Below are 15324 nucleotides of genomic sequence, written 5' to 3'. Positions count from 1 at the left end.
TGTGGGGGCTCTAAACAATAGCAAAGGTTCTTTCCCAGGGTTGAATTTCTCTATTCCTTTGGCACACTTTCACAAAAGGATTGGGTCCTTTGAGGTTATCTGCAATGTGCTCATGCTCAGAGCATTAACATGCCTGTTAGCTCTGTACCCTCAGTATATACTTTTACCATCATTAAAGAGTGATTATAATGCAGGAAAAAGGAGTATCTTGGAGATGAGACACTGGACTGAAGAAAAGCTAGCCTCTAGGCTTTCACCCATTCTCATGGCTCTTCAGGCAAGCAACATGCATCACGTTTCTATTAACCATATATTTTAAGTTCATAAGCTCTTTGAACAGAGATTATTTCTTTTCTTGTGTATGTAGGTGTAGAATAGCTGCATTTTGGAGCAGTGGCCTCAGCTAGAATGCCTTTTACCATCAGTTATACACTAAGAAATTTAGTAACTATGAAAAAAACTATTTTGCAGGCCTCTCTATTAATAAAAGTATTTAAAACATCATACGGCAACATTTCTTTTTTATCTTTTGAGACTACTGAAGACTTTTAAGCGCACTGATCTTTGGCTGGGCTGACTCTCAGTTTCCTAAACACAAGTGTGTATGCCTTTGACTATATGCTATTGATTTCCAGCCATGGAAAACATTTCTTTGCAGTACTGACAGTTGGGACAAAACTGCAATCAGCAAGAAGGTTGTGAGAACCTCAGCACGCATTTTAAGACTTTGTTGTCCTCAGCTGCAGAGGCTGCTGGGTTTGGATACAGCTCTGGAGCACAGGGGTATTTTTAATTACATCAAAGAATTAAAGTAAGACTGCATTCAGCATCACATTAAGGATGCAAATGCTTCATGGTGGTGCAAGATTCATGGAAGTGAATGACCTGATCTAAACCCAACTGAAATATTCTTGCCTTTGCCAGTAAGCTTCTCCCAGGTGCACAGCTGCATAACAGTATTGCCAGCATGGTATAGGAAGTTTGTACTCCTGAAAAAAATTAGGATTAGTATTATGCAAGTCTGTAAAGTGAATCATCCCCGCTGCACGGAGAGAAAGTGTTTGAAATAATTTATACCATTTTAAAACACCATTTTCCTTATTTACTAAATACAAGCCCACTCACCCCTTTGGTATGTGTACCAGCTGTGTTTCTATTTACCACTGCCCACTTCTTTCAGAACTTCTGCTCTGCCTAAAAGTTTACTAATAGGCAGGCCAAACATGCTGTTTTAACTGGTTTTGTGAATCCTGGGCTCTGCACTGAAATCGTTGTCTGTATCCATCAATGACACCACTCAGCAGAAAGTGCAATTACTCAGCTGTTCTGTTGAATAAAAAAAAAAAAAAAACAACAAATAGGCAAAAGTAGTGAAAAAATGTTTATGCTGGGCTAAACTCTACTCAGCTACACAATGTTATCCATATTTGAAATACACAGGACTGGCCTTTTGTGCCAGCAGTGGTTAATCTCCTACACAATAGTAATGGGGAAAAGAACCAAATGTAGCAGCACTAGAAATACTTTAATAGGACTAGGATTAAATTTAATTGCCTCATTTTAAAAGATCAGTTTATCAAATCCACTGTCTTAGTCCCAATTAAAAGTCAGCATGCCTGTGGCCCTTCAAAATAGCAAGAGAGCATTTTCTTTTCACACATTAAGGCAGGCAAAAGCCATTTCTACTTTGACTGGGATAAAACATATATGAGATGTGCTTGGCCACTTCTTCCAACTTCACCTAAGAACACTTGTGGCTGTTGGAGAGTGACTATTTATAGGAAAGCAAACAGCCCCAGATGTAATATTTCTTCTCTAAGAACCTCCTTTCCCTAGTTCTCAAGGGGTGAAAGTGAAGATTTAATCAGTCTTTACACTTATATATTTTTTAAATTATTTAACTTTTATTACTGTTGCACCATTTATACAATTACATATAATTTCAATGCATCCATTGTACATTTTGTTTTTTCATTTGTTTTCCAATGAGTGTGTGTTGGTGTCTGTGACACAGAATGGAAGAGAAACTGGAACTGCAATGAACGCAGACTTTTTCATTTCCACTGACCAATAAACAGAACTACAGGTGCACCCAACCACAGACATGCATTAACTCGTCATGAGAAATCTAGGTAGGCTAAGTAGGATGAGAATGCTTTTTACTCCCAAAAAATATTTGGAGAGGAAGAATTGGAGGATTGGCATTGAGAAATATGTGGACAGCTAAGTGGGTTTTGTCTGAAAGTTGGCATTCATCCACTGCATAAAAAAAATATCAAAATAAGAAAGGCTGTAAATTAAAAAAAAACCACAGAAAATACTGCTTTCATAAAGATCTGATTGCCTTGGCACAAACCTAGTGGGCAGAATCAAACGCATCACTCCCAAACCCCATTACAGAACAAAAAGAAGATTTTGATACACTGGTGGAGTGCATTTACAGCAGTTCAGATACAAAAGATGTGCTGTACTTTCAGACATCCATTTATTTATTTATTTATTTTAATCCAGGACTTGTGTCAAGTTGGCAGAAAGTATATTAGATATTTCCCCACAAAAATACTATTTGGATTCTCCCCCCTCCCTCCCTCCCAACTTGATGGGACATCCTTTTCATTTTTTCTCTCTTTTTTTTTTTTTCTCCTTCTTTTCTGGGCAATACATATTTGCTATTTCAGATCTGAAACGAGTTAGTATAGCTGAAAAAATAAAAAAAAGACACAGGTTGTTTTAAGTGGTTGTTTCAACAGGCTGTCCATTTTAATCTTGCACTGCTATGGTTTGATCCGAATTAGCCGCTGGAACTTCAGAAGGTTTCGCTTCCTCTGCAGGGGCTGCAGGGTCCGAGGCCTTAGCAGTCGAACTAGGTGCTGCTGTTGCCGCAGGCTCCTTGGAAGAAGGCGCAGCCTCGTTGCTGCTAGGTTTTGAGTCTGAAGCTGGGGCCACTTCACTTTTAGTTTCTTGGGCTGCAGGCGTTGCGGGAGCCTCAGTCTTTTTGGCTTCGTCTTCCTCTTTGCTCTTGTCATCTGCTTTACTGGCAGCTGTGGCTTCTGAAGGCTGGGAAGCTTTTGCATCGGTGCTAGGCTCAGAGGGTTTGGGTGCTTCACTACTGGCAGCAGGAGCAGAGGCAGCAGTCGGCTCCTCTTGCTTGGGTGCCTGTTCGGTGTTCTTCTGTGGCTCTACTTTTGCATCGACAACAGCCTCTGATTTCTCAGGTTCTGTTTTCTGGGTTTCTTCCTGGGTCACTGTTTTCTCCTTCTCCCCTTCTTTTTCTTCTGTCTTATTGGCAGTGACCTGAGTATCCTTTTCTCCCTTCTCCTCCTTGTTGTTCTCCTTCACTTCTGTGGTTTCTGTGGTTTTCTGGGCATCCTCAGCCTCCTTTGGAGTCTCCTCTTCCTCAGTTGCTGCTCCTTCAGCCTTCTTGTCTTTGTCTTTAGCTTTTTCATCATTGACACTGTATCCCTTCTTCTTCTTGCTCAGTTTGCCTCCCATGTTGGAGCTCTGTAACAGAAAAGAGAAAGGGTTGGTTATCCAAAGGCCAGTATTTATCACTGAGAGGATCAACAGAGTGCAAAGCAAAAATTGATTCTGGCTCCTGAAAAGGAGACCACGTGAGGTTTGGTAAGATGTTGTAAGCTGACCGTTCCAACACTGCAGAGCACCACTGCCACTGAGCTTATGCCCTGCTCAGCCCTGCAGAATTTCAGTCAGCGAACACCCTTCTGCCACATCCCCTTAAAAACAGTCCTCCAAACACCTCTAACCCTGGTTACACTGCAGCAGGGAGGAAGGGGACAGAGTAGCAAGAAGTAGCAAGATGATGGAGGACTAACACAGAACCACCATCTTTTGTGGTCTGAGAAAGAGTGGCAGTAGAAAAAGGACATATTTATATTTACATTGCGAATTAACTGAATTTGACTGTCAGTCATGGCATCCACCCCTGGTTAACACAAAGTCCACCATCCCTATAGCAAAGGATCTGAAGCACTGTTTCATCAAGGTTTGGAGAAATCAAAGCCTAGAGTCAGTGAGAAAGCTAATGCAGAAGACTGCATCTACTCCCTACATCTCACAGCCTGCTACCTTCACAGCCAGTTTCCCTTGGAAATACAGCCTCTGTAGAGGGCTCATGGTACCAGGGGCCAGAAGCATGTGCTTCCCTCACCCAGAGGGATGTGGGCACCCACATCCGTCTGCCCCAGAAGCAGGAACAGCTCCCACACACAGTCCCACCCAGCCTTGCAGTTTCCACAGGGACTGCCTACCCAAAGCCCTGCATTCCCACACTCAGCAGGATGGGAGGCACAGAGCCTGAAGCACAGCAAGACTGTGACCGTTCCATGGGACAAAAGAAACAAGTACAGGTACTTCTGACCACAAGTTTACATGTGGCATGTGACACGATGCAATAAAAAATGGGAGAAGAGAGGGGCATATTTGTAGCCTCTGCTCCCAGTTTTCAAGCATGACAACAGGTACACTGCTCAGCTATTTAAAAAAAGATGACCACGTGTGTAACCATATCAGTATTTATATAGCCTTTATGTGGGAGTCTTAAACAAGAATATACAAAACCTTTCACAGTACTTCCAAGCAAACTTCGTCTATGAAAACAGAAGGTGACACAGATATTTTGGGCCATTAATGAAAACAAAAACCTCTATGAAAGGAGAAAAAATTACATTGCTAGTATTAAAGGAAATATTTAATTCAAGATTAATGAAAGGTTAAGAAAAAAAATTTCTAGGTTTCCTATTATTTGAAAATAGGAGAAGCTTACTTTTTTCAAAGAACTGTCAAACAAATGTTTAATGTAAGAACCTTTCCAAGGGAGATGAATCATTCTAATTTTCTATTTTGCACAGGTAGATATAATTATAGGCTGTATAGTTTTCACACACTTGCTAAAACTGTGAATACAAATCAGTAAAAATTCACAGGACTGCTCATAGCAGGCTGAATATAAAGTAATATTACATTAAACTAAGAACTAGTTGCCTCTCATCAACTACCACAGATACAAGCTCCAGGCAGAGCCCAACAGCCAAATATCCACATGTCTTGGGCAAAACTCAGATATTATGACCAGCAGAGATATTTCTGACTTCAGCTTTCAAAAAGAGTAAGTATTTGCAAATACTGTTGAAACGTTATCACACAGCCCTGCAAAATGGTAATGTGATGTTTCTGAAACACTGCTTTATTGTCTGAAATTTTACAGGAACAGCAATAAAAGGATTAACTTCCATAGAGTCACAGCTGAGCAATCTAATCTCTACCTTCATGGCAGAGTTATCAGGTTTTTAGGTATTTAGGGCAGGCTGTGGACATTAGTTTGTTATCTGACAAATGTATAGCCTTCTTGATTACTCCATAAATATTTCCCTGATGCTTGTTTATATGCAGTTACAACCAAATAGTTTGAAAGGGCTTTTGCAAGTCAGTTGGATTGGAGATTTATATTGAAGCCATGTGTGAAGCCATGTGTGTATCCCAATTTGTAATCCCTAATTAAGCCTTTACTTGTTTTCCAGCAAAGCCCAGGTAAAGTGAGCCTAATTTCATCTGTTGTGTCTTCTCTATTTTTCAAGGTTTTACAATTTCATGGAAAGTAGTAACACACCACAATTTATATTTCCTTCCACAACAATCTTTTGACCTCAGACACAGAATGCTGGATACAGATCTATACAGGTCTATGCTAAAAGACCTTTAAAAAGTAGAGAAGCATGCATCTGAGAAATGTGCTCCCAAACTAAGAAACATACACTGTCTTTGCTTGAAGGTACACTGTGAAATCTGTGTCTCGAATGGCATCACAGCCAACGGGCTCATGATACTGGAGCAGAAGATGGGGAAGAGGTTCAGAGACTACCATTATGATTTGTTAGCAAATATTTACACTTACAAATGGACTGCCATCTTCCACCATAGTTTTAACTACTTTATAACAGAAAAAATTCACTCTTTAGGACACTGAATCTCCTATCACCCTGTTTAAAAGATGCCTAGATCATCATGATAATAGCTGTGCCAGGCTATAATGCAAAAGCAGAGCAATCCTTCAGGTCATCACCCAGGTAGTAATGTTACAATGTCCTTTTTTCCCTAGATCTGATTTACAAACATTCTTCCTGTCCCCAGACTTCTGATAACACATCTGGGCCTCCCCGTAACCTCTTTCAGAAACAGCCCCATATGGTCCACTTCTTCAAACAGATGCTGGTCTCACCCCTGTCCAAGCCTGAAGCACAGCTCTGAAGCATCCAGCGCAGAGTCCAAAGGTGTGGCAGACACAAAGCAGGCCTTTAAAAGTATTTTAAAACTACAAACAGCTATACCTGCAAGAAGACCATCATGTGGACCACTACACCTAAGCGTCTCTATGATTGTGCTGGATATTGTTGTGGGGATAATCCTGCCTGGTACTAAACGAAAGTGAATGTCAGTGAAATGTCTCCCAAGTGAAGCAAAGTGCAAAAAGTCATTCAGATGAGAATTCACAGTGTTAAATCCACTCTGTGTTACTACCTACATGTTAACACTTGAAAGAGTACAGACATCTTTCCCACCCCATCACCAAAGGACTATTTATGAAAAAAAAAGTAAAGGGGATGGCCAGCCACTTTTTGGCTGGCCTCTGTCCCAGCGAGACTGGGTCCTGGCTTCACTGCTCAGCCTCTTCCACTACCCCTGCCCCTCCCTAACCCCACAATCATTGCATTCACCTTATGAATGATGGATGCAGGATCAAAGTTTGCCTACAACTACTGACCACCATTGCAGGCTGAACCCCAGTATGCCTCCAGTTATTTGCACTTCCACTGACAGGTACAGGTTTTGAGCTAGCTTGAGCAGCTGCCAGCTGAACATAATGCTCTTTGTAGCAAGCACGTCCCAAACGCAGATCCTTGAAAATTTTGGTGCTGAGCATCATTCCTATAAAATGGCACAGCATTTGATGGTTGTGCCTTCTTATTGCTGGAAAGAAAAGGGTCTAGAGCCAGACAGTCCAGAAGCTGATTTTATATAAGAAGTTGCCATGTATCAGTAATTTTCAGGGAACTTTGGTGAACAACTCTGCCAAGCAGTGCCTCAGAAGAGTGAGGTAAAATATAACACTTGGAAGCTACAATAGACTTTGTCTGCTTCCCAGGCTGCTCAGTACTCTTTGTATTGCTCTTCTTATGGAAAAAGAAACCGAACCAGAGATCACTGTGTCCCACTGTTGAAGAGCTATTCCTTGCAACAGGAGCAAGGATTTCTTCAGTTTCTAGAAGCTGTTATACATTTTGCACATCCTCAAGTTTCCATTCTCCTGTAGGAAGCAGGAACAGAACTAGAGAGCTTGCACAGTTATCTTTCCTATTGTATAGCAGAAATAATCTCTGGAGTGGATTATTAAGGATAAAAAATATCAGGTGTACAGGCCACTTGGAGAATGCTAAACACTTTGAAATTTGCATATCTGTGATAATCAGAACTAAAAGATTCAATGTCCATAAGACCATAATGGAAGAAGAAGAACTCATGAAACATTTCAAATTTTCCATCTGAAGATTCATAGACATGAGTCCCTGGAACACAAGCAGCACACATTTTTACAGTTTGTAAAAAGAATTATTATTTGGAAGTTTTATACTTCAAATTGTACTTCTATATTGAAAAAGTCCCTACAATTAGACTCTTACTATCACTCTTGTCAGTAAAGGTTTGTCTGCCTGATTAGTTTTATGTGCTTATAAACCTCTAAACTTCTAAACATTTCCTTTAGCATAGGCTTTCACATGCCATTTAAGAGTCTGACTATGAGAAGAATGGGCTTTCTATCACCCTCCCTCACCGTACTCCGAGCAGGGCAACGGGAAAGGACAAACACACACAGATTGCACCTAATGTTACCTCAGTCTGATTGCCAAAGCTAAATTTCCAAAACTCCTGTTCCACTGCATGCGAAGCCTGGGGAGTTCAGTCCGTCGCCAGAAAAACCAGTTCAGGAAGACAATAGGAACCTTCTGAAATTCCACTGCCTCCAGCACAGGGCAGGCATCTGTGGTGGGTCAGGCCAGAGTAGCCCTTACACAAGCCTGTTCCCAGGCATGAGTTATCTCACACTGCCTGCAGACAAGTGCTGTAAAATGCACATCCCTCGCAAGGCAGAGTTTCAACACTCCAAATCAAATGAAATACCGATCCCAGGAACTGCCCTATCCCCCAGGTGCCGAAAAGAAATAGAAAGATCTTGAAGAAACCATTACATCTCTGTACCTCATTGATTCACCCTACACCTTCATTAAAAAAAAAAAAAAAAGGGCAAAAAGTTTTAATTAAGGGACACATATGGGAACTGAAAGAAACAAGAGGTATGTAAATGCCGTTTTTAAAAGATTTTCTGAAAATTTCATGAAAGAAAAACACCCAAAACTTACTACTTCTCAAAATATGCAACAGAATTTCACGCTCCCATTACACGTACACACGCACACTCAGAGACATTCCTATCCTTGCCAGGTCAATCAGTTTTCCAGGTTAATGTTACAAAATGTCGGTTTGCATACCCTTAGATTTAGACTTGCTAGCCTTGCCTTTTAGCAACAAAGCCATGTTTTTCCGTTTTTTCTCCATTATCTTCACTCATTTTCCTTTTTGTCTGATTTCATTGGCCAAAATGCTAGGTCTCATTCAGGTTCAAGCCTCTTCAAGCCTCAGAATCAGTGAGCTTTTCCTTTCCTTTCCTTTCCTTTCCTTTCCTTTCCTTTCCTTTCCTTTCCTTTCCTTTCCTTTCCTTTCCTTTCCTTTCCTTTCCTTTCCTTTCCTTTCCTTTCCTTTCCTTTCCTTTCCTTTCCTTTCCTTTCCTTTCCTTTCCTTTCCTTTCCTTTCCCCTTTCCTTTCCCCTTTCCTTTCCTTTCCTTTCCTTTCCTTTCCTTTCCTTTCCTTTCCTTTCCTTTCCTTCCCTTCCCTTTCCTTCCCTTCCCTTCCCTTCCCTTCCCTTCCCTTCCCTTCCCTTCCCTTCCCTTCCCTTCCCTTCCCTTCCCTTCCCTTCCCTTCCCTTCCCTTCCCTTCCCTTCCCTTCCCTTCCCTTCCCTTCCCTTCCCTTCCCTTCCCTTCCCTTCCCTTCCCTTCCCTTCCCTTCCCTTCCCTTCCCTTCCCTTCCCTTCCCTTCCCTTCCCTTCCCTTCCCTTCCCTTCCCTTCCCCTCCCCTCCCCTCCCCTCCCCTCTTGTTCTATGTTATGCTTCAGAGCAGTGATGGGAATCAGCGCTTCTACAGCCAGGCAGGCTGGTGAGAGGGAGGCAGAAGGAAACGCACCCTTGCCCACCTCTCCCTTCTGAGGAGAAGCTGGGCTGGCACAAAGTTGTGCCAGGGGAGGCCAAGCACATCGTGGAAATCTGCACCTGTGGGGCTGTGAGTGTCACCTGCACACCTGCACAGACCCCAGAGCAGCAAGGTGCTCAGACATGAAGTGCACACACACACACACACACACACACACACACACACACACACACACACACAAAAAAAAAAAAAAAAAAAAAGACCTGGTTCCTCTTTAGCACCATACAATTTTGTGTGTTTTTTGCAGTGAGACACAATAACAAACTGTGAACATCTCAGCTTGGCACTTGTGCTGTTTTCTTCACAGACCACAGATAATTTTTAATGCCTCCCTCAACATGTGCATAGTTCTGTAACTACTGGATCTCCTTTCCTTCTTCCAAAGTCTTGTGAATGTCAAGAGTTAGAAAAAGGATATAGAGTAAAAGTGAATGCTTAAAACACAGAAATTATGCTCACTTGATTTCCTAATCTTAGTCTTTAAAGAAGCCAATTCCAATTTTGGGACCTACTTGTTTTCTTTTAAAATGCAGACAATAACGGAATTCTAGGAAGTAATAGTGTCAAGTTTAAGTGCTTAATTCTCAGCCAGATTTTAGTTCTAGTTTTCTCTGGTGGGCAGCGGAATACATTTAACGCAAATTTCTTTAAAAAGAAAAAAAAGGAACTTCAATTTTTATATTACTTTAAATTTCTCAGGTACATGTGCACCACACAAAAATGGGAAGCATGATTTTTAATATGAGCCATTTGTTATAAATATATCTAAATTATTATTTTTGATATTAGACTTTAATTATGAGAGTTACAATAATTTAAGCACACTGAAGGCTGACATAAAATTCTCTGTCTATTTAAGAAAGAACTCATACATGAAAAACTGCTTCATTTGAGAAGCACAACTTTTACTAGTACAGCAAGTTATCAGGAAAGTTAGCAAACACATGACAATTTTTTTGAGAGCAAATTTAAAAATTGTACCTGAGATACTGCTAAGATCTATGTGATTGTGGTCAGAGGTGTGTATTAATTAATCAGTTAGGAACCAAATTTTCTGAGAACAGATGCAGGGTGATGGTCAGCAGTTTCATAGCAGGTAGAGGTTTTGCCAGAATGATCAATTCATAAAGCATCAACCTGAAACCACAAGTACTTCACATGTGTAATCCAGCATTGCAACCCATGTGTAAAAAAGGCAGGTAGCTAGGCAGAATTCCTGAATAAAAGTAAAATTTGTCCATTATTTGATCAAATACTGATGAAGATTTTATGGGCTACTTTGAAAGCCAATGTTGGAGGCTCTGGATTTGCACCCTCCTGACTTGGAGGGCCCTACAGATGAAGAACCTGGATGCACAACAGAGACTGAAGATCCACTACTCAGCCTGACTGTGATCGGACACCAGTACTCCCTCTGCTGTAGGAGGGTCTGTGGGAACCAGTAGAAGACAGCACAGCCTCATGCAGTCTGTGTGTTTCACTCCATGTGAGAACCACTTGAGTGAAGTACTGACCTGCATACTGCAGCCACTCTGTAGGAGCAGGTTCCTAAATATAATACACCTCATTTCCACAATACACAAGTAGCTTCTCCAGCCACAGAGCCATCTTGCAGAAAACATGAGCTGAAAACATAGGCCATTCTTGCCTTCCTGAGTCAATGAGCAGCACAGAAGAAATGCTCTACTGTGCACGAATTCCATACTCACTCCAGGCAAGGCTGTGCTTCGTAGGCAGAGATAACATCTTTCATTAGACCACCTAATAGGGATAGAGATAACAGCACCCCTATTCTCCTCAGACAGTTGTCTACAACTGACACATTTTTGTGTTTTCTTCATTGCTTTCCTGTTGCTGGTTTCAAAGCAGAATCGCAGTATTTTGCCACGTGTGGGCTTTTTTCACTGATCCAACACTTTGCCCAGCACTGCAGATACAACTTCCAGCACGTTCAGTTTCATCCTTGGCAGCAAATCCAAGGCTGTTTTGCATTGTGTATAACAAAAACAAGTCATATTAAAAACTGAGCAAAACAGAAGCAGCATAAAATATTTTATTTTTACAGTGCAGTGGATGTATTGCTCAGCTTTTCATTCAGTTCAACTGATCCTCTGATTGCTTAAATTAAAAATGCTGCCATCAATTTCTATTTATTTGCCTCATCTGCTCCATTCTGTCTACCAGCCTTCTTACAGATTCAAGACCCATTCAAAGCATTTCTCCTATATTCAGATTAACTGCATATGTTCTTTTTGTTGAATAATAAAAGCAGCTCACAGACATGCTCATGCAGGCACACACATGCAGCCAAAAGTCAGCCTGCCCCAGAGTGAGATCTTAATCACACTATTGTTAGGCACATGGTTGGAAGAGGAAACTCTGCTGTAAACACCTGCCTTGCAGAGACTGAAATTAACCTTACAAGAACACCTCTTGTAGAAACAGCTTGCAGGATTCAAATAACCTGGAAAACTAAGCCAAGACATATAAGCATATGATGTCTCCTTCTTCTTTCTAAATTGCCACATCATTTTGGGGTTTGCACATGTCTCCTCAACAGCCAGTTTAATAAATGTTTTGTACTAGCCAGTTTTCTAACCTGTATCCTAGAATCAAGTTGCTAAGTAGGAAATTATGCAAATTTCAGAGGTGGTAATTACCCACATCTTTGAAGGTGTTTAGGTCCCAGGACATGCAACACTGAGGGAGACGTGAGATTCCACACATATTATTCCAATTATGGCCAGCCATATTTTACCTCCCTCAAATACCTAAGACATCACCACCATGGATAATTCCAAAAACACCCAAGGTGATAAAAGTCTAGATAATGGGATGATTTCCTTTTAAATCATGTTATGCTTGAATTCTGTCCCTCCTGTGCAATCCCTACCATGGATCTGAACACCGCAAATATGCCTGGCTTATACACCCAGGAGCAGTTCTTCCTTTGGGTGCCTCCAAAGGCTACATTAAAAATGTAACAGGCAAATGCCAGCAAGCAATGAAAACATTATCCTCCTCCACACTACAATCCTACTGAGGAGCAGTGGTGGGAAGACCTCATTCCTGAAGGGACTTCACACTGGAAGAGGGAAGCAAGCTTAGCACCTATAGCTTATATTTTTCTAGCCTCTTCCTGAACAAAGAACAGTCTGGGGAACACAAAGAGAGTTGAAACTCATGCTTTCTATACTAAAAAAAGAAATCATCCTATGATCCTATTTGACATGTTTTCTTCAATAGCAAAAGTTCTTGGTTACTGTTTGTATAAATAGTAAACTTACCTGTCATTTCTTAAAATATTCATGGAGAGCCACATTCACATTTTGAGTAAAGCTTTTGGGTATTTAACTAAGGAACTCTCACTGGAGAAAGTTATTTATGGGGATCTATATTTACACTTTATTTGTCTAATATTCCACAGTCAAAAACACCTCTATTACTTGAATGCCAATTTAAATGGTCAAACTAGTTTTAATAAAACTTGGAAGAGTCCTTAGAATATAAATTACAGTATGCTGTAAGAAATAGATGCATTAGCTTCAAAATCTAGGAACTACCAGTTTTGCTTTGCAAATGGATTCTCCAAGTCATTGCTAAATTCTTCCTCATTTTTGTTCTCCATCTCATGGTGCTGCTCACTGAAAAAAGCAATGGCTATAAAACAAACATTCTTAAACCCTCGCTGTAAGAAAGCATCCTATACCTAGGAACAGAACTTTCAGCAGACAGCTCAGACCTAGGATGGGTCATGGCAATCCTTAGCCTATGTAATTTCCTTCTGTTTGCATGACACCCTCACCACAAGGAATGAAACCCATTTACAATTATAAACCAAATCCAGTTCTCAGTTCTGTTTTTCATGTTTAAATATGAGGCACATGGACTGCAACACATGACTCCACAATTGCATCACTGAAAAGAGGAAAACATGGAACCAAGACCAGCCACCAGTGAATTAATGCAGCACCTGCTGCTGCTGTGCATACCATGGTGCTCATGAGAGCACTGCAAGCTCTTCCTTCCAAAGTACACAGGATTTCGTTTACCCAGCAAAACAAAAACATAGCAATTTAAATGAAGTATTTATTGTTGACTCCTTTATTCCATAACATAACTATTTAAGTATTTTAAGATTTAGTATCTAGCAAACGTATTCTGTCTGCTTCTGTTTTAGCTCTATATTAAGATGCAGGAATAGCTTTTCTTTCTTTTTCCTCAAAAGGAAATGACTGCACATCCACTTGATGCTCCTGGATGTACCACATTTTTTGGGTTTAGACATTAGAAGAGGTTGGTTGATTTTAAAAAAACACTGACAGATCTTTTCTCCCAAAGAACATCTGCTTCAGTCACTGATGATGTGCCCACCCTCCCGAAAACCTCAGCCCTGAACACAGAAACAGCATTCCTCACAAATTAAGGCATATGCAAGAATCACAGGATAAAACCAATTTCATCCATCCTCCACTTAATACACAATTGCTAATGACAGTTAAATTAGTAATTGAAACATTATTCCAAAAATACCTGTACGTCTAACATGGCAGTAGAAAGCTGAGCATGCTTACGTCTTTAGGATAGTGTTACACATCATGCCTCTGATGGAATTTAACCTCCTGCAAGCAACCAGCACAAAGCCTACTCACCACCTCAGCAGCACTTACAGGGTATTTTACACCAACTCCCTAAAGAGCTGCTGCATGTCTCCTTGAAATAAAAACTTCTGACCTTCAGTCCTGTGTACAAAGTTTCATTTTAAACAAAAAATGTTGTACTGAAGTCAACATATTCAAGTCAAGTCATGCCTTGCATAACATCAAAACTACCTATCATTAAACCTGTGAGACTTTGGGCTGAATTACAACTATTTTTCGTGTTGCTAAGAAAAATTCTTCCTCGTGATCACAGTATCAGTGTCAGCAGCTTATCAGCTCTCAGCTTCTCACAGCTCTGTTATAATAATATCTTCTAGTAAAGACATGCTCAAAAGACATCAGAAAAATGGAAGACTGAATGCTCAACACCTTGGAAAACTTTCTGTATTTGTGTTCCTGAGAACACATTTGTGCCATATACATTTTTCTACCAGACTGCAGCTTGGTCTATTATATTAAGTTTTTCACTTCGGTCTCTCTCACTTCCTGGTTCTCACACTAGCACAATATGTGGGTTGTTGGTTTTGTTTTTTTTTTTTTTAATCAGCATACATTAAGACAAAAGAAAATCTCATATTCCAGACTTTCTTTTTGATCCTATTTAGAAGAACACGTTTAATACTACATTTTGACTTTTTTCTTTCCCCCCTCCTTTTTTAAACAAAACTTTACATTGAAGCTGGTTTACCAGTTTCACTTTAGTCACTTGGGGAGGTTTATCAAAGTAACATGGAAGGGGTACTCAAAAATCACTGAAAGAAAAGAGAATTAACCAGTCAATTTTTATTTGTGTCTCATCTCTCTCCGTCTTTTCCACCACTACTCATTTGCACTCCTCTAATGGCTGTTAAAAATACCAAGACATCTTACGCAATCTTCAATTAAGACTTGCAGTATTCTCCAAATCCTGAAAAATGAGAGCTCTATTTCCTGATGCAGATGGAGAACCATAGGTATATGTCAATGAGCACTGTCAGTGGAGCCTTTTACACTCCCTCATGATGGTCATAAGGTAAAGCGTATTCTGTGTATGCCAGAGGATTGAGAGGACAGAACCACAGTTTGCCTTTTGATTTCAGTGGTGCAAGACAACAGCGGGAACTGCAGAATAAAACCAACACCTGTTAGAGAGTTTCACCTCCTGATCCAACAGGATAATTTTCAGCTTTAAAAAATTCACTTAAAAAACTTAAAGTGTTTCTAATCATCCCACTGTAAGAGCCATGGCAGGCTATACCATGTCACGTTTTTAAGCCATTAGACATCATCTTGGATTCAAGACTCCCAGGCCTAGACTGATTGCCTAAATTTCTTTCTGAAATCTTC

The 15324-nt window shown here is 40.5% G+C and overlaps 1 protein-coding gene across 3 annotated transcripts in view; it reads right to left on the bottom strand.

Annotated features, from left to right (window-relative positions):
* Positions 1-2648: 2648 nt before the first annotated feature.
* BASP1 (brain abundant membrane attached signal protein 1) overlaps positions 2649-15324 on the bottom strand; it is a 50753-nt gene continuing 38077 nt past the window's right edge. For all 3 annotated transcript variants that reach the window (XM_066186432.1, XM_066186424.1, XM_066186442.1), the window contains exon 2: positions 2649-3501. In XM_066186432.1, the coding sequence (XP_066042529.1) occupies positions 2761-3492 (732 nt within the window). In that variant the 5' untranslated portion in view covers positions 3493-3501 and the 3' untranslated portion in view covers positions 2649-2760. The remainder of the gene's footprint in view (positions 3502-15324) is intronic.

Source organism: Chamaea fasciata, unplaced genomic scaffold (genome assembly GCF_029207755.1).
Source record: "Chamaea fasciata isolate MVZ Bird 193981 ecotype frontalis unplaced genomic scaffold, bChaFas1.0.hap1 SCAF_1, whole genome shotgun sequence".
In the NCBI taxonomy this organism is placed as follows: Eukaryota; Metazoa; Chordata; class Aves; order Passeriformes; family Sylviidae; genus Chamaea; species Chamaea fasciata.
The sequence above is the reverse complement of the archived record's forward strand: the minus strand, read 5'-3'. Positions and strand labels throughout refer to the sequence as shown.